Here is a 20,717-nt window from a genome sequence, read left to right as displayed (position 1 = left end):
TAAAGTGCTGCTGGCAACCAAGTATTCATACAGGTTTCTATTTACACGCCTGCAACACACACATTGTACATGTAGTTTGTGTGTGTGTGTTGTGCAGTATTAAGTATTCCTCTTAATTAGGGTACGTTGACCAAACTGGAGGGAATCATCATTCAGGTATAAAAGGAAAGTGCTTAGTATTTGAAGGAATTTGATAATTTTGCTGTGGTTCCTAGCTTGGCAGGTGGTAATAATGCCTATGCCAGCACTGTCAAAATATGAAAATTAAAGTGACGATGGGTTTTAATGAAATCCATTTGACAAATATAATTAAGGTGTTTTAATATGAAGCCCTGTAATAAAGACTACCGATGGACTCCCTGAGGTCCTGCCTAATTGTGTAGATTGCTTTTAAGCTTTGAATAGTTTTATTGGATAATGAACTGTTAAGAAGTGTTAGATCTTTCTTAAACAGAATTTGGTTTGAAAAAGAAGAGGAGAGACAGGCCTGAGGTGTGGCATTTTAAACATAATTAGAAGAGAGATTTAAGTTAACATCTTTGATCTTGCTGTCAGTTTTTGATTAGAGTTGTAAATGCTTTAATCAAGTGTAGTGTAGTCATTATATTTCTAACTGTTTTTAAACTATGAAATTACAGAGACACTGACATCAGTTTAACACATTTTGAAAATTTAAAGCAAAGTTGTGTTTGGAAATGGGGTGTTTATATTAAAATGTCAGGCTGCAATGATTTACCAATTTAATGATAATTGCATAATTATATTTTGTGGTGAGCAAGTAGTTTGGTAATTTTTTTAAAATAAAGTGAGGTGCTACAATTGATAAAAACATGCTACTTATTTTTTGTTTTAAAATCTTACCCTTTTTTTCAGCTAAAAACCTATTCCACGTTAAAATTTATTGTGTGGAAAATATGTAAGCAAGAAACAAATTTTACACTGGCATTATGCTTTATGCCTTTCTAGAGTAAAATAAGCATATCAATAGCTAAATTATAAAACTTAGCTCCTGTTGCAAGTAATGAGTTCATTGTTTCACCTTCATGCCCATTTTATAGACTTTGAAAACGAGGCATAGATAAGTTCCATATTTTACTCTCGTGGTCACACTGCAAAGTAATGGTAAAGCCACCAGTAGTCTGCCTGGCTCCCTAGGCCTGTGATTTAATCACAATACTGAAATTAATTCCTCAAAACTCTGTTTAGGACAGGTTTAGAAAATTCTGCTGAAGATGTGAATAGCCAAAATTTCACTAATCATCTGTCTAGGTAGCTTACCATATTCAGAGGACTTGTAACTAACTTGATTGTTCCCAGTTGAAGGCAGTATGTTCTCTTGCTTTGAGTCTAGGAGTGGGAATCTGCAGTGCTGGGCTGCATCTACACTGCGAGATTAAATGGATTTTAAGTCAGTTAGCCCGATTTTTCCCAGTGCCTGTCCTCACTGTAAATTCCATTAGCTCAGTTTATGGACCACTAAAACCGACATGATATCGAAATCCTAAAATCATAGTTACCCGATGGGTGTAGCGTTCAGTTCTAATTTAAAATTCCGAATGAAGGGTAGTGAGGCTGTGGCATGTCTTTAAATCAAATTCATTAGCCTCCACAGATGTTCTGTATGTGCCTCACAATGCACCACAGTCCTCCACTCTGGCCTTTTACGTCTCCACTGCTCTCAAGTATATAGGAATTTGGCAAATGGACTGTCAAAATTTGGCACCTGCAAGCCCGTGGTTATAGCGTCGTGAGAGGCTGAAAAATCATTTTTCTTTTTCTTTGCTAGGAGCGCAGCTGAGTGGTCTGTGCTTCTGTGTATACCTCTACTAAGTGGCTTTTCCTCACTGCCTGGTGACAGCCGCTGGCCCCCCCATCCCATGTGTCAGCTAGGCTGTGGGAGGGGGTCGTGCTTGTCTGGTAGTGCTAGAAACTTCTTTTCAGCTGTTTACATGTTGTCCTGACCCCCACGTGCCTTCCATTCCTTCCTCCCCGGAGGCACCACACAATCTGGAACATTCCCTCACCAGCCACATCAAGTGGCTTGACCCTGATCCAATAAAAGGACGTGCTGCGCAAGGTGTGCAGTGGGGTGGTCACAATTTTTGGGGGCTGGCTATAGCTGGAGGTCTTGTAGCCACCCAGGGGATGTCTCCCTTGGCAATCACGATTTTCAAGGAGTTGGCTGTAGCTGAGGCTCTTTTAGCCACCCAAGGGACGTCTCCCTCCGTGGTCACAATTTTTGGGGGTGGGCTGTAGCCAGGGCTCTTTTAGCCACCTAGGGAAACATCTTCCTTGGTGGTCATGATTTTCAGGGCGTGGCTGTAGCCAGGGATCTTGTAGACACCCCAAGCCATACATGTCTCAATGAAGGCAATGTATTAGCTATACAGTTATCACAGTTGTCCAAGTAAGGGTTGCAGCAGGGAATATTCATGTCTTAAGTGTCTTGTTTTCCATGTGCAAACCTGCCTATAGTCTGGGGTCTTTTAGCCTGATGAATCATTCGAGTTTCAGTGTAACCACCATGTCAATTTGGACATAAGGTTCTTTTTTGGTAGGTAATCTATGTCCAGATTCATGTCCTGAAAGGGCCTCCGTGAGCAGTCACAATTTTCGTGGCTGTCAACTATGCACCATCTTTTAGCCGCCCTAGCCCATTACTGATGATTCATTTGAGTTTCAGTGTAACAGCCATGTCTACTTAAACATACTGAACATGGCAGGGGAAAGAGGGCAATGAAATGTGAGAAGACAGTGTCATATACCCACATCTACTTGTGGGGCCAGGATGCAACGGGGCTCAGGGAACTGTGGGATAGGTTTGCACAATGCAGTGCAGCAGCACTCTATTTAAGCTCAATTTAAGCTACTTGTGTGCGTGGCAGCAGTAAGTCGATTTTGTGGGGAGCATGTGGGAAGGTGAAGGTGCTCAAAATCAAATGGTTAAAACCCAGTGTTAAGAAATGGATTTTAATAAAATTGATTTTCTCGTAGTGCAGACGCAGACCTGGGTTCTCTATATGGTCCAGACATTGCTGCATTATGGGATTGAATGCATCTGAATGTTTTCCATAACAAATGTGATCAGTAAAGGAGATCATTTTTCCCCTCTAAAGTCCAGCTCTACCAACCCAACTCGTATCTTTGGCTCAAACTGCCTTCTTTCTTTCTCATATTATTCCCCCTAATTAAGATTTAGTGAATCCTTTAGTCCACCGTTAGGTACACATCTGTAACTCCACTTTGTTTAGATGGGTGTACTGAAGTAACTAGCTGTCTTCAATGTGTTTTTATGAGGGCTGCTGAGGACAGAATGTCCCTGCATTTGGATTTTAGCTAACATTCAGCTGATATGTAAGAAGAGCCAGGTGTCAGCATCCTCTCCCATAGCAGTTTTGACTTTGTAGGACTAAACAATGAAAGTTACTTGTGGTGAAGTTTAGACTCTGAATAGAGATAGAAAACAATGTTTTGAGTGAGATGTCATTAGACCTGTACTTTGTAAGTAGTGGACTGGTGTGCATGCTGGGATAAATTTCACTCTAAATGCAAAGTTGTGTGATGGTTTTATGGTACTAATCAATTAGACTCTAGTGTTTTAAATGTAGTTTCATAGAAAAATAGGGTTTTGTTGTGAAAACATGAGATCTTTATCCATTCACGGAATAAATAAACTTTGAAAAAGTCCCAGAAGAATATGGATATGTATAGGACAGCAGTTGTGCAGTCCTCAGATATGGTAGTCCTACTGAAATCACTAGTAGTACTTGCTGATTTATAGACTGATTATTCATCAACTGCTTGTACTGAATCCCTGATGTAATGATACATCTCTCTTTACCTTGGATTTGTTTGGTTCCTCTTACCATAGTATCTGAGCATCTCCCAATTTTGTAATGTATTTATCCTCACAACACTCCTGTGAGGTAGGGCAGTACTTTTATCCCCATGTCACTGATGGGAAACTGAGGAAACAGAGGTTTACTGGCTCACCCAAACTGGAAATCTGTGAAAGAGCTGAAAATTGAACCTACATCTCCACAGTTCTGTTGTAGCAGCCTAATTCCCGCACCAGCTATCACATGGTGTCCAAAATAAATGTAACCAATTGCCACAGGACACCCGTGGCTCCCGCTCCACCGACCCCACGAGATCACTCACTGTAGCTGCACAAGTTGTTTCAAGCTGGAGCCAACGGGGGCCTGAGGATCCACCTCTGCTGCTACTGCCCTGCTCTTTTCCCACTCTGTGGTGGGGCACGTGTGCAGAATGACCAGAGGGGCACCCCAAATGTGAGGTCACCACACATTGTGGATCTCTTCCATCCATCCATCCATCACGTTTCTAAACACACAGGGTTGATGGGTGGAAGGGACATCCTATAGATTTCTGAGCAAAAGCAAGTTTCATTAATTGAATTGCACGCATTAGACGTACAGCTGGTTTCCAGGTTTAAAATGCATGCAGAATCACTCATATTTTGCTGAAGTTTTTAAAATTTCTCACTTACATTTTCATATGTAACCCAAAATTCCTGAATAATTTTGAATTCCTTTTGCCTCGTCTCATATATCCACTTTAAAAAAAGATTTTTCTCTTCTTTTGGTAAAAATCTCTTCTACTGAGTAGTCTTTAAAAGAAAAAACTCAGTACTTTGAGACACTAACTTTGCAATCTAGTTTGTATGTATGGCACTTTGTTTTCAAGAAAGATTTCAGTAGGTAAGGGAAGTGGGAAATCTGTTGAAAGGATTAGCTAATAAACATTTTCTTCAGCCCTGCTAACATATGAGGTTGTGTTAGTGTTTTGTCATGTTTGTAATTTATACCTATTAAATCTTTGTTTTGTCTGTTACTGGCTCCTGGGCTTTTGTTTGCACTTATTGTCAGTAACAAGCATTTCATTATTATATGGGGGCAAATGGTTTCAGCCACTTCTACTGTACCCAAAAAGGAGAATGGGATTTGCAAATGATAAATGGGGAAGTTGACTAGCTAACTAATAAAGATTTGTCTTAATCAAGTATGATTTGTCAGAACAGGAGCGCACGGGGGTCAGGGCACATGCAATGAATAATACAGCATTCACAGGAGAAAAGGACCCGGCAAAAGGCCTCATAAATATGCTGCGATTACGCGCTTCTAATTCGTATTCAAAGAGTGAGTTCATGGAAGCTAGCCTCCTAGGTTATGGAGCTGTTCACTTGCCTAGTGGTCTCTCCAGTATTCAAGAGAAGTTTTTGTTTAATTTTCCTTTTTATTGCATGTAGTCTTCAGCTTTATTTTTGCACAAAATAAATGTCACCACTTTTTGTTGTTTAAAACATAATTTATAATAATTATTTATGATGTGATTAATTAATCCTTTTTTTTCCTAACATCCAGAACCTTTTCTTTTTTGTTTAAATATGAATATGGGCACAGCAGAAAATACAGTATCCTTATAGTTGTCAGCAACACACATTAAATGTAAAAGTCCCATTAAAAAGCTCTGTTTACCTATGGAAGTAGTAAACATCAAGCCTACAGTGAATGCTTATTTGTGTTCACGGAATTTCTGACTTTCTCATAGATTTAGTTTATTTCAGGATAAATCTTGATTGTTTCCCTATGAAGAAAAATCTGAATAAACCCAAATATCTTGATATCTAAATTTCGATTTGTTTTGATTAGCTTTTTTCCCCTCAAGGCCTTGAATAAAATGAGGTATTTTTCTTGACTCTTCCACTATACAAAAAGGGGACCACTCAGAGAAGACCAGTTCTTAATATTGAACCTCATAATTTGCTCCTTTAATAATAAAAAAGCTCATGATGAATACCAATATGGACCAGATACCAGAAGCACTAATTCTCATGGGTCATGTTGTTTACAAACCAACAACTAGCAAGTTTGTCTATATGTGTATGCATTAAAAAGCTCTCTCTCCTACTCTCTAACTTTAAAATACATCCTGTCTTTCCAAGATGCTTTTGACCTTTCAGAAGGGTAACAGACTTTGGTTTCTGCTAGCCAGTGGGGCCTACCGGGCCTATGCTATTTTGCATTAAATTTTATGTGCCTTCGTTCTGTTTATTGTATTGAAGATAACTGAGTTGCAGAGGCTGAACCAGCCTTATTTTCAGAGCCTCAAGCTGCCAGATGCAGGAATTGGCATGGGGTCACCTTCTTTCCAGTCATACCTAGTTTTGATCTTTGCAGGCATCAGTTCAGCCGGGTCCAGAGTAGTTGCTTGCATTTCCTGTTGCTTAAGAGGAAGTTGTGAAGACAGAAATGTGGAGCCCTTTCCCTTCATTTACCAGTTTCAGTTCTTCGCGGGTTAGGTGTAACAAAAATTCATTGTCATCTCCAGGCTGCCTAGGGATGTGGCTGAAATTAGGAGATAGTCTTGGTCCATTTCCTCAGCTCAGACTAAACATGATCAAGTTCGTGATGGTTTTGCACCTTTTAGGCAGTCTCAGTGGAGAGGTCAAGATTGAACCAGCTGCCATTTCAGCCCAAGAGATAAAGCAGTTGAGAAGGTACCTTAATAGAGCAGCGTGCGCAACCTGTACTTTACCGGTTGTCTGTATAGAGGACTCGGGTTTCTAACATAGTGGGGTCAGTCTCTTCTCATAAGAAAAACAGAAAATAAAAATAAGGCAAAAAATCATGGCTTCATTCCAGCGTCCCTTAAGTTAGAGAATGTGAATGCGGGGGAAGCAGGATATTTAGTTGTCTTACTGCCGTGAGTGAGGTATTTTTCTTAACGGTTGCTGCAAGAAGGGAGGAGAAAATTTGAAGGGTGGATTTTGGTGCGGATGAGTATTACTGAACTAGCATATAGCTAGAACAATGGTTGGACTTCAGTCTACATAAGCCCTCAGTAGAATCAAAGCCGGCCACCTCCTGTGAACAATGCCGCAAGGCTGTTAGCAAGCGAGCTAAAATAGATGTGTGATGGAAGTAGACAGAAAAAAATTATCAGCTAGTGGAAGATAGGTTCTTTTATGCCAGTAGATTGATGTAGGTTAGAATTTTTAAAAAGGTAAGAAGCCCTAGCAAAAGAAGAGGCTACTACGGGTGAAGTTACTGAGCCTGTCTCATGTCATCACTCTTCAACCTCCCCTGCCATTTCCTATTACTTCTCATTCATATGATTCCCTATTCCAGGAAAGGGGACGAGAGGAAGAGTTGGTTTTACCCTGTTACAGTTCTCTCCCTATCGGTGTACTGATGTATGCCTCTTTCTCAAATACCATTTTTTCCATATTTGTTATCTTTTGCACTAAGTCTGAACTTTTGGTTTCCTTGGTCTCTGGCTTTTGCTGCTGGCCGATAAAGAGGATATTATGATCTTTCATAATTGTTCATGGTAACATTTTTATTTTAAAGATGTTTGCATTTTTAAGGGTTGGGATTCTTTTGTTTGTTTGTTTGTTTGTTTGTTTTTGCTTTCACAGAGGGATCAGCCAGACAGCTTGTTTTATCCGATTTTGTAGTTGAAGTTATGGAATCACAACATATTTTGGTTATTCTTTTTTTAGCATGTCAAAGGTGTCCTTTATAAGATATAATCTAACTGGTGCCCTGTTGTGTATATAATAACAATTATTCTGATTTTGTACTATTTTAATATATTTACCCTTCCACATACACTTTACTGAATATACTTAAATATTTGAATACAATAACTTTCTCATTTCACTGTGTCACATTCCTTTATAGTAATCTCTCTCTCTCTCTGTTGTCTTATAGTCATTACCTACGGGATAATTTTTTTTTAAACTATAACCTGTGTTCATTATCCAGTACCCTACAGATCAAAATCCCTCTGGTTCTAAACATATTATTTCTTACAACGAAATATATATCATCTGCAAACTTGTAACCTACCCCTTACCTAACCATACCTAAACATTATGCCAGAACTTCCCTTATTCTCTTTCTGCTGTCAGGCACCTAAGCTTTTCAGTCAATCCCGAACTCTTGCCTCTTACCATATATTTTCCAAGCCTGTAAAACTGCTTGCTGTCACCTCTGAAAAACTGCTCACATACAATATTTTACAGAAAGTTGTGACTTTGCAGAAATTCTTATTGATGTTTTTACCTCCCAGGCTACATCTAAAGAGTTTTGTTGACAAAACCGTAGTTTTGTCAATAAAACTCGTGGAGCATCTACACACAAAATGCATTGTGGAGACAGTATGTCAACAAAATATGGCACTCTGCCAAAAATATTTGCAGTGAGGAACAATGCCCCGTCCACAAAAAAGGTGTGTAAATACTCCGAGAGAGTTGCCAGGCAGTCTGGCTGTTCTGTGTCGACAGAGCAGATTGCTCTTTCAGTCCACTTTGCAGTCTGGACATGATCTGTCGACAGAAGTGTTGCCAGAAGGTCTCTTCCAACAGTAACTTGTGTCAAAAGATCGCTGTAGTGTAGACGTAGCCCCAGAGTCCACATGCTCCAAATTTTAACCTGACCAAAATGTGACAGCTGTACTGGAAAAAAGCCATCACCACCTGAGCAATCCCTTGCAGCAACTTCCCTCTGTTCTCTCTCTTCAGTGCCTCTTGCAAGTCTCCCACGACCTTTCTTATTAGTCCCATCCTCCATTTGGGGCTGGTTGCATGCCCCCAAAACTGCAATCTAACTGTTCATACTTACCTCTGGCTCTTCTGGCAAACACATGGAACTCGTCACTGCTCTACACAGGGTCACTTGTTATGTCTGTGTCGTGGAGAATTTAGCTTTCTGGCTTTCCGCTTTCACCAGTGTTTTTCTTGTTCTGATGGAGAAGGCATTGTGTATGCAGCCCTACTTCAGGGAAAGCTGATCCCAGTTGAAAAAAAGAAGGGAGTCCTGATCCCATACCCTTAGAGGAACCATCGTTGGGGTTTTGCTCCATCCAACTCCTGATTCCCTGAGATTGCTGCCTCTGTTCTGCTTCAAGGCCGTTTTCTGTGCCTTTGTTGATAGGGTATTCTGGACTTTCTAGTCTGAAAAGAACAGTACTGTAGCATCTCAACATTCACAAGGGTTCCGTGTTGAATTTCTTGAATATGGCGGCCTGCCCTGGAGCCCTGGGAAAGCAGCAGCCACCAGCGCTCCCAGCCCCGGGGAAGCAGTGGCCACCGGCAAATAATTGAATTTTCAAGCCTTAAGTTCAAAAATGTTGAGACCCTACTGTATACTAGTACACAGACCTTGAAAGAAAATGCCTCCATAGTCAAAGTTCCTAACTGGATTTTTGTCCATTTCAATACCCCCTGCAAATACATCCTTCTTTCAGGGAACTTTCACAAACTTGACGTGTGCTGTTGTTAGGTCCTGATTCCAGAACTATTTCTTATTTAAGAAGGCTACATGCTTAGGTGCTTTCCTCAAATGGGGTCTTAGTCTTCCCCACTCTACTATCTCCTTTCTTCCACAGTAGGTGGCAGCTTTTCTACCTCTCAGTGCTCACTGTCATCTTAATTTTTTGACATTATCTCTACTTCCCATTCTGTGGTCAGTTGGTCTGTCTCCCTCTCTCACTTCTGTATGTCTAGTGTGTATATGTACTGTGTGTATAACACAAATGTAAAAGTGTATTAAAGCCTCCCTAGTATTCTCCCCATATTTTGGTCATGCTGCTCTTCAACCCTTTCTTACCACATCCAGACGTGTGCTGCATTTTACTGATAGGTACATGAATATACCGCACACAATGGTGACATTTTCAGATGAAAGATGCAGTTTAAAATTTACGTTGTCTGGTATTATTGATCTCCATTTTAGCAAGGTTTAAAAAATAGATGATTTAAGAGTTGCTCTGAGCTTTCAATTGTGTGTAAAATGTGTCCTGGGAAAATGTGTGCAAGTCATAGGTAAGTACATCTCTCTCTCTCTCTTGTGAGTTCACACATATGAAACTGCAGTAATTGATGTCCTTTCCAGCTTGTTTTGTTCTTTTTAATGCTGATGTAATACATGCATCAGGCGCATCACACAATTTTTGTTTGCATGTTTTCTTTGGTTTCAAACCACTTAAACATTTATTTACCTTCTAGGCTAGACTGATTTTGAAAAAGCCTGTCTAATCATTCAAGTCAATAATCCACATTTTTAAAGAATGACTAATGTATTTACCCAAGAGACCAGTATAGCTGTGAATGAGCCTTTTTCCAGTCTGCTGGATAAATAAATATGCATTTTATAAATTCCATGGAAGAATTCTTGGATTTTCTTTTTGCATGAAAAAGAAAATAGACTTCATCGGGGAAAAAATATTAAACTTGCAATATAGATTCATTTTTGAGGGATGCTTTCAGATAACTTTTTTTATGTTTTTCCATTTTTATTTTTTGCTTTCCATTTTTTCAATATCCTTGTAAGTAACAATACTTTTCCTCCAAACTTTTCTTGTCTATATTTGGTAAGGTGATTCCTACCCCTATTTTTGAAGGGGACTACCACAACCATTACAATTCACTTCACAGCTTCAACTTACGTCAACTGTATTATATCAAAGCATCGTTATTTATGCATCTGATCATTTGCGAAAGTTTGGGAAGTGGCATTATCATCTTTTGCTTGCACAACCTGCCCATAGCGAACTAAACATCATTTGAGAAGACCCCCACAAAATAGTGGTACTGTCAAATTGCTTATTGATGAAGTAGTTGGTTTCCCCCACCTGATTTTAACAGCTTCAAGGCAAAATAAAATTTTGGCCTGCTAAACCTGACACTTTGAATGTTGATGCTCAGTGATGAATTTATGTTTGAGCTGGATTGTCTTTTCTTCTGATTGTTCATTAACCCATTCTTAAGCTACGCTGTAATGTGTGTTCTTACCTTATGTCAATAAGTGTATAGATTATACTGGCTTAATTTTAACATAATGATTTGTTTGTGTTACGGCAACACCTATGGATCGGTTTTTGAAATCAGCCTTCTGGCACTGCATCTGTACCCTGATGTGCATCCAGCACCTGCCAAAAATAGTTTGATTGAATGAGCTTGTAGACTTAACATAAGACTTCATGAATACAGTACATTTACAATATCTGACACTTCTTTGGTTCTCATCTTGGTCCTGTTTGCCTGCATCCGAGCAACATACCTTATATTACTGGTTACTCTGTGTCCTTGTTGTAGCTTAGTAACTGGTTCAACAATGTAAATAGTCTGAAAGAATCTAAGACACAATCCTGGATTAAATGCATACATTTACTACTTAGATTTGTAAAGGTTTGAACTGACAGGAAAACATCAGGGACATGAGGAATGTGATGCAACGTAATAGCAAGCCACACAGCAATTATATCAGAGTGTTTTGTTTGTGTATATCAGAATTGTTTTGTTTGAGAGCTTAACTCTGTTGCTCACCTGCCTGTGGAAATCCTGCAATCTTGGCATGAAGTGAAGATATGCCTTACATCATTTACCTATGTGCATTTCTCCACTTTTTTTTTATTTTTTAAACATCTTTGATTTGACTCTGTTGATCTTCCATCTACGGAAATTTCGCTGATTTTAGTGAATGTTCTGAGAGTGGGAGAGCAATGCTGTAGGACCTTTACATCAAGGGTTCAATTTATGATGCTCAAACTAGTAGCTAGAATTCTAGCGTCACCTCTATTAGATCTCGTCTTTCAATTTATGCTGTTATTTTTGCCCAAAATCATCCAAAGATCATCACATACGGTGCATGTACAGTAAACCTACTCCTGTAAAATTGATGATCCATCCAATTATGTATCAGTGGAGATTGTTGGAAAAGAAATGCAGCTGTCTCAGCTCTCACACCCCTCTGCCAGTTTGAACTTCGTGGCTGAAGGTTTAATCCCTGAGTATCATATCACCAATTCATTTTGTGATATTCTGGCTGACACGCTCGCCTTCCTTATTTATTGATGTCTTCAGTCATCAGCAATGAGAGGAAAATGTACTATTTGTCAAAGTGATGGTGGATTACCCTCTGTTGCAGTTGATGCTGTTGTTATGTTGATGGTTAGACAAAGTTAAAAGTGTGAAAGTGTCATTATTACAGGAAAAAAATACAATAACTTTCTTAAAGTTGGTATATAAAGATAGCAACATCCTACAAAGATATTTTTGAGTCTTGTTTGTGGAGTAGCAGACCATTTTAGCTAATCTACTTTTTATTTCCTTCTGTGAAAGAAAACAAGAAAATCTGCTCTTTTTTTTTTTCTTTTGTGCATGTGCACACAATGAATTTTGAATAATAAATATTTCCCACTGGCAGTAATTTGCTATAATTTGGCTGGATTTTTTTTTCATTTTACTTTTTTAACAGAAGATATTTTTTCTTAAAATATATAGTGCGTATCTGTATCTTTTTATGTATTCCAATATTTTAACTGTTTTAATAGTTATTGAAAACAAGCATATAGTAGTTTCATCCAATAGATTATTGGACAAATGTTCAGTTGAGTTTTGAGTTACTTTTCCTACTCTGCCATCAATATAACTGTGCTCCACCTTCAGGTTTTTTAACTCAGTAACCACATATCTTACCACATTTCACCTTTGGGAGGCATTGTATATACAGCAAAAAGTAAAGAGCAACAAACCAGCAGGGACAAGATAGCATAACAGGGATGTCAATCTGTGGTCAGATATCTGAGGAAATATTTATCTTACTTGTACTGTAGTTGGCAACAGACTCAGCAATATAAACTGAAATAAATATTTTTGGTCTTTAGATGACAGAATATATATCACTGCACACTGAAATTATTAAGCAAAAAAACCCAGGATTTCTTTGCCTTGTATTTTGAGGGAGGGGGAAAAAAAAGTTTAAGGCAGCTTTAAGTTGGATAATATACTGAAAATGTCCCTATCTAAAATTAAGTATTGCTATGCTAATATATTACTAATTTTTTTCCTGACTCGGGATCTTTCTAGCATTGTAAGACTCAGATGTCAAGATCTTGCTTATTTATAATTCAGTAACATAGCAATAGCAAAGTGTGTGTTTGTTATTTAGAGAAATATGCAATATACTTAGTCCTTTTTTGGAACAGGTAGACTGACCAATCTAAAGGAATGTGCAAAGACTGAAGTCAGAATCTTCTGTTTGTGTCAGACTTACTATATCCTGCTTTCCCCATTTGTAAAATGGGGATCATATAACTTACTTTCTTCCCTCAGGGGGATGTAGTGAGGCTTAATTAATCTTGTCTAGAGCTCTGAAGATGGAAATCTCTTCTGTATACTGGGTGGTATTGTTTTCTTTTACTTGCATAACGGTAGTAGCTGTTTCAGGTGAACCTCTTAGTAAAAACTTCCTGATGTTTCCCTACAAGGGAAACAGAAGGGGAGAGAGACAGGTTAAGAACATGTGAGAAGTATGAACTCCACCCCTCAGAACAAGTCTGAAATCCTTTTACTATTGTCGTGTAGACCAAAGGTGAATGTCAGTCCCTCCAGCTGAAGCTATCTCATTAGACTGTCAAGGTGACAGCTTCTGGTTTGATTGTTACCTCTACAGTGTATGATATTTAAGATGTTTAAACCCCATTAGTGATTTCTTCTTTTCATTCAGGTAGAGCAATTAGTCTATCTTCAGTTGTACCGCGCTGTTGTTGTTTAAATATATTTGTTAGAATTTATCCTGACGTGCTGAGGGCTTGCATTTTTTATGATTTGCATTTTTTTAAATTTTTTTTTTCATTTAGAGCAGATTGGACAGGAAATGTTGGAAAACCTGAGCCAAGACCGAGAAAAGATCCAGCGTTCTCGGGAAAGGGTAAGTTTGGTGATAAAAATTGATGTAGAGTTTTGTGCTCTGTGAATAAGTTCACTGCACAAGCATAAATCCAGCAAATTGATTAGTCTTCAATAAGACATCTGTTATATCATGATATGTAATGACTGTCCTTATGTTACTTATTAAAAAGTAAGTCGTCTATGAATTTTATCCTACAAATGGACTAGCTCAAGTAGTCCCACTGAAGTCAATTCATCTTCATTTTTATAGAAGAGATTGGCCCCAAACAGACCTGATCTGTCTTGGAAATTTTTTTAAGCCCTTACTTTTTTTCCCTCTTTCTTCCTATTCCTTCCTGGAGCAAGGTCAAGAGGGAATTAAATTTTCCCAGGAAGCTGACCAGTGAGCTGCTAATCATAAACCATCCAAAGACCTGTGGTCAGAAATGGAAGACCTCAAATTCCTAGTATTCAGCAGTATTTCCTGTGAGCAGAGGGGCGGCTGTCCAGCATAGATTCAGGTACCACCCAGCCGATTAGTAGAGTGCCCACAGCTGGCAGCATGTGTTTCTATTGGTGGTGCACATCCTTACATGCCTTGGTGCACATAACTAAATTTATTCCACCCATTAGAGGGAACACTGATACTCAGTCCCATTATATGACTCCTAGTTACTGCTTTCAGGTTTCAGTTAGAACCTTATGAGATCATATGTCTGTGAAGTGAAGTCCATTTGAACCTTAGCTCACATCTGTGTATCCCCGTGTCTAAAAGACTAAATATAAAGTCTGTTGTCCCTCAGTGGTAAATACCTTTGCACTGCGTACGCAGAGGTGTCATGTTATGGAGCATGGTAGGACTCTGTGGGACTCTGGTATGACTGCCCTGAACTGGAATATAACATTTAGTTCTTAGACCCTCATTATTGGGAAAATATTGACTAAAGTTTAAATGAGTTAAATGCGCAGATAGGAGTACATAGCTTGGCTGAACATTAAAGATGATATAATAGTTTCTGTGTATTTGAAAAATGTCAACTCCACAGAGGGTGAGGAGTGCATTAATTTGTTTGATATGGGGCATAACTAGAAATATTAGAAATGATTAAAGATTTAGTTTGCATATCAGAAACACATCCCATGAGTGTGATTTACTTGTTACCATAGAAAATGGTGGAAACCACATTGCAAGAGTCACTTAATTTTCCAAGCCTGAAGAATAATGGGTTTGGGGAATTAATCCAAAATTATCAGTAAAACGGACAAGATGATTTACTAATTCCCACCACACCACTCACCTCCATCAGTCTGACCACCCTTTCTATTACCTTCTCTCTTCCTTTTCCCATTATTTAAAATAAACTGTTTTTAAAAGACTTCTGTACTTGTATATCTTCCCTTTCTGATCTCAAAACATTTTCCAACAGTTGCAACCTGGATAGTGGCAACCAAAGAATCACTACCCTAGATAAGTGAATTTTTATCTCTGAAGTTTGCCAAAATCCTCCAGAAAAAAAGAGCACAGTGAGGAATAGATATTTAAAAATAAAAATCCGAAAACTTTTTTTATAACGAAAGGAAGATGGGAGAACAATCTAATATCCTCCCCTTCCAAGCCCCTGTGTTTGAGGCCATCATTGCACATCATAAATAGCAACTGGGAAGCACACATTCTGCTTATAGTTCATCTCTGGCCTGGATAAAAAAAACTGATTTTATAATGAGCTTTTTAAAAATTGCAACAAGTATGTTTTTCAGTTGCATGCATCATACGAAACTAATCTGGTTTTCTAGAAGGTGAATCGGCTAGATTTTTTAGCTTGTCCATCATAAAGCATCCATGACATGGCCTTCCCAGTACAAAGCACATACCCTGTCACATCATGGTTCTTAGTTACAAAGCACTGAGACAAAGTCCAGCCTTTTCATTCAGAGTGGAATGGGGAAGTGTCAATTATTCCTACCCTTCTGCTTGCCACAGGACAAAGCTGTTTCTGATCCACAGACATGGGAGCCTGACAATGTGCACCCATGACCACCCACAACAATGTCAGCCCTTGAGGCATTGGGATGCTAAGCCCAGTAATCCAATCTCCTGCAGGGACTGTGGGATAGCTACCTGCAGTGCATCACTGCTTGAGTTGATGCTACACCTAGCACTGAGGATGTGTGGCCTTGACCACAGCCACCTAGTGGGGGTGTGCAAGATCACATTTGTTCAATTGGATTCTCAAAGTCAGTTTGAAAAACTGGACTTTATTTTGAAATGTGAATGGTCCCTTAGTCTCTCCTGTTTGAATTGTTTCATTTGGTATGAATACTTAAATATTTATTCAGCCAGAGCAATAGTAAGAATGACTGACTCTATAGCCTCCTTTTTGTTGTACTGAAAACTGTTCTTAAATGACATTTGTCTAAAATGAAGTGTTTACAATAAAGTTCAATAATAAGCAAGTTAGAAAAGTTCAGCTGGATATAGAGCATTACTGAGTACTGTTAAACCTCTTACCTTCTTCCACCTAAGAGGTGGAGCTAAAGCACTTTATATATAATCTCATATACAGCCATGTATTAGTAGTTTGCAATCCATTTCAATCCAAGCTGCTATAAACTGAGATTAATTCTTACTTTCCTATTCAAAATGGATGAAACTTGGCTGTGTAGAAGCACTATGGGAATATTTTAAAGATATAGTTTCCACTGGAACAGTAATATGACATTGTTCTGTGATGCTGTTTTTCCTTCAGATCGCTTTGTTTAGAGTATCCATGAGAACAATTTACAGAATAATATGCAAACAAAACAATAATAACTAATCCTTGGTATCCCCCTCCTCACCCCTTGGTACCCTCATTTAACTCCCAGTAGCATTCGTAGGCATGTTTACACACACATATGCACACACGCCAGTCTGTAATGCATTTATTTCTCTGATCTTTATATGTAGAATCTTCCTCTTTGTTACATCCACTGTTGACTCTCTTTCACAGATTTCATCTTTATGTAAGGAGAGAAAAATGTACGCTTAAATGTCAAAGCTTTACTAGAATTGGATGTGAGCTATAACTGAGGAAGATTAAACTCATGTACAATAAAACTCTCTGCTGTTTGTAGTTAATGGAGTGCATGTGATTTTTCTCTTTTTTTTAATATAACCCTTTTTCCCCCCTTAGCTTAGAGAAACAGATGCAAACTTGGGAAAGAGCTCCAGGATCCTAACTGGAATGTTGCGAAGGTAAGGACAAGGTAGGGATATCTCCATCTCTAGCTGCTTTATTACTTTTAGTTATATCTCAGTATTTGGCTAACTTGCATGTTTTTTCCTCACAATCCAGAACATAGAATCTTTTGAAACTTTAAATGTTGATGTTGGCATGAGTGTTCACTGAGGAAAAATCACGAGAGGGACATTTTTACCACAGGAGTTTTGCAAAAATTAAAAGAATGTAGTTTGGCTGTAAAATAGTTTTCCATTGTGTAACACCAACAGAACCCAATTCTCAGCAGGCAGGACTGAAGCTGGGACAGCTGAAACTTCGTGTTTGAGCCTCTGTTGTTAAGAGTGAAAACTGTCTCTCTTGGCCATGGCTGTAGCAGCTAAACCAGGTGTCACTGGGGGTTGGGGGCGGGAGGGGGACGGAGAACTCCACACCTAAAATGCTTGAGAACAATTGCATAAGAGGTTAGCTAAACCATTTGTTGTTTTTATCCTATTCTAAAAATAGGCTTATTAATGGAGCAACAGCACCCATTATTCCTGGTTATACAGGTGACTGTTTTAACCTGTTAGTTTAAATTTACACTCAAAACATAAATTAAAATAATTCATTCCAGTGGGACCATACTATAGACAACCCCCTTTTAAAACATTTTGTTTTGAGCATGCTTCTCCCATGTGGTGCAATTTATAATGGAACTATATCCCTGCGATTTAAAGTGAAGTGTGATGGGAAAAAAATTGCAACATCCTAAAAACTACTTGGGATTTTAGGGCAGAGGAGGGTGTTCAGTCATTTCCAGCCACCTTGAATTTAAATCAGTCCCTTTACCAGTAAGCTTGCTTTAGCCAATGGAATTCTTGAACGTAGAGGTATCAGTTGAGCAAAGCAGGTCTCTTCTAGCACAGTGATGTCTGTGTTTCAAAACTTATTGTTGACTCCATAAAAGAGAGATTATTGGTGGCATTGGACATGCTAGAAACTATACTTTTAAGGAACTGGTTATTCACAGAATATTCTGCAAGACGATGTGAGTTGACCCTTCATAAGTTGCTCTTCATAATGTAAAATCTTTTTTGTAGTGTGTATTTGTTTAGACCAGTTTGCTTCAAAAAACCCTAAGTTTTGGCAAAGTTAGTGATTTATCACTAGCCTTGGAAAATATTGACAAACATAATTTTATAAGTTATTCTTCCGTGCAAGCTTTATCTTTCCATGAGTCTCCTTCAGCATGTAGCTTTCTTAGTTCCTAGTATACCCGACTGATAAAGGTTAAGATCACTACATTTTGTGCTTCTGTTTCACAGACTTCACACATTTCCAACTCCGAACCATAACATACAAAATTCTGTGATTAAGAGTAATATGTAAATGACACAAGCTAAATTCAAAATCCACGGAGAAAGGAAGTGGCAATTGAAAGAGATGCTTCAGTGCTTGTAGACAATATAAAAATGAACCCATAGCCTCCCCAGGAAGGGTCCTGCGACATGAGCTGTAACAAATATTCTGCATATGTCTCCATTTTGTCAAATCTCATTAAAGGGACTTCTAGCTTTATGTCAGTTGAGCTGTCCAAAAATCATTCATCATTTTTCGTGTAAAAAAATCGTGCAGTTATTTAAATAATATCATATTAATGTTAAAGTTCAGCTGTCATTTAATAGTATAGCTTAATCAGACATAGCATTTAGGAAAAATAGTTTTTTTGGGCTTTACTGGGCTTTCAGGTTGGCAGATTCAAATAAGGATTTATGGGTTTCTAAACCAATGTATTTTTTTCCATGTTTATGCTTGATGTACCTCAGCCTTCTTTTTATAGGACCCTGAAGTCTGTTATTTTCAATAAAATAAAGTATCTGCTCATATTGTGTTTGAATACATTTGCAAGTAATTTGGAGAGGCTGGAACAAAAACATATGCTGTAACCTTTGACATTGTTTTGTGTTTGGGAATCACAGTTTGGAGTCCTAGTTTATAAGTGTTCCATAAACCAAATGAAAAATGTGACCTTTGTGAAATATACTCGAGGCTCTGTTTTCTGACAAATGGATTATGTAGTCAAACACCAAAAAGACATGTTTTTTGTATGTCAAAAGGGCAGTGTATTTTCTTCCTTTGTTTTTGTTTTTCTTTTTTTTTTCTTTTTTTTTAAATAAAAAAGCCTAACTGAATCACCCATCTGGTTAAAAGGTTAAGGCTTAGGCCAAGCAAATAGGGTATATCTGTGCAATTCATACCGATGAGCATAAACATAGATATAGTAGGAAATGAAAATATGTTGAGGACAGTAGCAGCAACCAGGTAGTGTTCAGGACTGGTGTAATATCTTATGAGTATGATGACATAACTGTCTAGTATTATGCCAGCTTCAGCAGCTTCCAAGTGTTGCTTAATCGCTAGAGGAGCAATCACAAGGGATAAATACAGGAAGTAAGCAAAGAACATCAGGTATAGGAAAATAATTACCATACATTGGCAGTTGCGGAGAAGAATAGCTCAGTGGTTTGAGCATTGGCCTGCTAAACCCAGCATTGTGAGCTCAGTCCTTGAGTGGGTCATTGAGGGATCGGGGGCAAATAGATTAAAGAAGGGATGGTGCTTGGCCCTGCCAAGAGGCTAGGGGACTGGACTTAATGATCTCCTGAGGTCGCTTCCGGTTCTGTGGCATGTGTATCTGCATACATTATATTAGATGTGTATGCCCTAATACTGTATACTCCCCTAAATATCACACCGACATACATTTAATTGCTGGAACCAACAATGAGCAATGCTGGAGGGCCTTGATTCACACATCCCATATGGAAAATATGTTAATTAGAATACTGTATTTGCTGTTATCATGTGTGAATCTGTTGATACTCTTTGAAGTTGTACTGTGCCTTAGTGGCTATACAAATGACGTATTGAGTGTTACTGCTTATATTTCTCTCACTGGGAAAAGCCAACTGACCTCTTTTGTTAACATGGTCAAATGTAGTAAGGTGTTACATGTTTAGAGAGGCTTGTGAACCTGAATGCCGATTTATGCTCCGAAATTATGGTAAATATGTTTCAGCTGTATAGAACCTCTCAGTAAAGGTGAGTAAACATTATCCCTGTTTTACAGATGGAGAACTGAAATAGACACAAGTTAAGTGACACAGTGAATCGAGTGGCAAATCAGAGAGAGAATTCCTTATCCCAGTTGTCTGCTCTAACCCGTACAGGAAATGTCCATCTCCTATAAATGTGAATTCTTTACACACTGGTAATTGGGTACAAACAGCTCAGATGGAGAATGCAGTCCCAATCCTGCACTGGCTAGCTAGACCAGTTTGTAAATAAAATATACCATTTAACTAAATTGCTCTTTCTCCTGGCGGTTGTGTAATACAGAGGGTGACCATATTGCCCTATGGCAAATACAGGACACTGGCCTCCAGGGATGGGGAGCTGCTGTTCCATGTCAGGGCTCCTCATCAATGGGGCTAGATGCCACGCAGTGAGCTACCAGGGATGGGGGCTTCACAGCCTCCTGATGAGGGGGACAGAAGGATGGGGCTGCGCAGCCTCTCAGGACGGGGCATCAGGGAAAGAAGAGACCACCCCATGACAGAGCTCACCAGTAGTGGGGGCTCCCTTCATGGGGTGCCAGGGAATGGGACAGCCACCCAGCAGAGGAGCTCCCTGGCAGTGGGGGCTGCTGCCTTGAGACACCAGATGCCAGGGAACAGGAACCCCACAAAATACAGGATGCCTGTGAGACAGCTTAAATAAGGGACTGTCCCAGGAAAAACAGAATGGATGGTTACCTT

General features: G+C 38.9%; 1 protein-coding gene across 11 annotated transcripts in view; it reads left to right on the top strand.

Moving 5' to 3' along the window:
- The window catches only part of VTI1A (vesicle transport through interaction with t-SNAREs 1A), a 369,140-nt gene that overhangs the window by 208,944 nt on the left and 139,479 nt on the right, over positions 1–20,717 (top strand). For 9 of the 11 annotated variants that reach the window (XR_012646187.1, XR_012646188.1, XR_012646185.1 and 6 more), the window contains 2 exons: positions 13,669–13,739; positions 16,873–16,934. Coding sequence is in view for 7 of the 11 variants with exons in the window: in XM_074999171.1 (XP_074855272.1) it covers positions 13,669–13,739; positions 16,873–16,934 (133 nt within the window). In the remaining 4 variants the exon portion in view is untranslated. Of the gene's footprint in view, positions 1–13,668; positions 13,740–16,872; positions 16,946–20,717 lie in introns of all 11 variants that reach the window. The other 2 variants (XM_074999174.1, XM_074999173.1) reach the window with 1 other exon arrangement.

The sequence above is a fragment of the Carettochelys insculpta genome, chromosome 7, assembly GCF_033958435.1.
Source record: "Carettochelys insculpta isolate YL-2023 chromosome 7, ASM3395843v1, whole genome shotgun sequence".
NCBI lineage: Eukaryota > Metazoa > Chordata > Testudines > Carettochelyidae > Carettochelys > Carettochelys insculpta.
The sequence above is the reverse complement of the archived record's forward strand: the minus strand, read 5'-3'. Positions and strand labels throughout refer to the sequence as shown.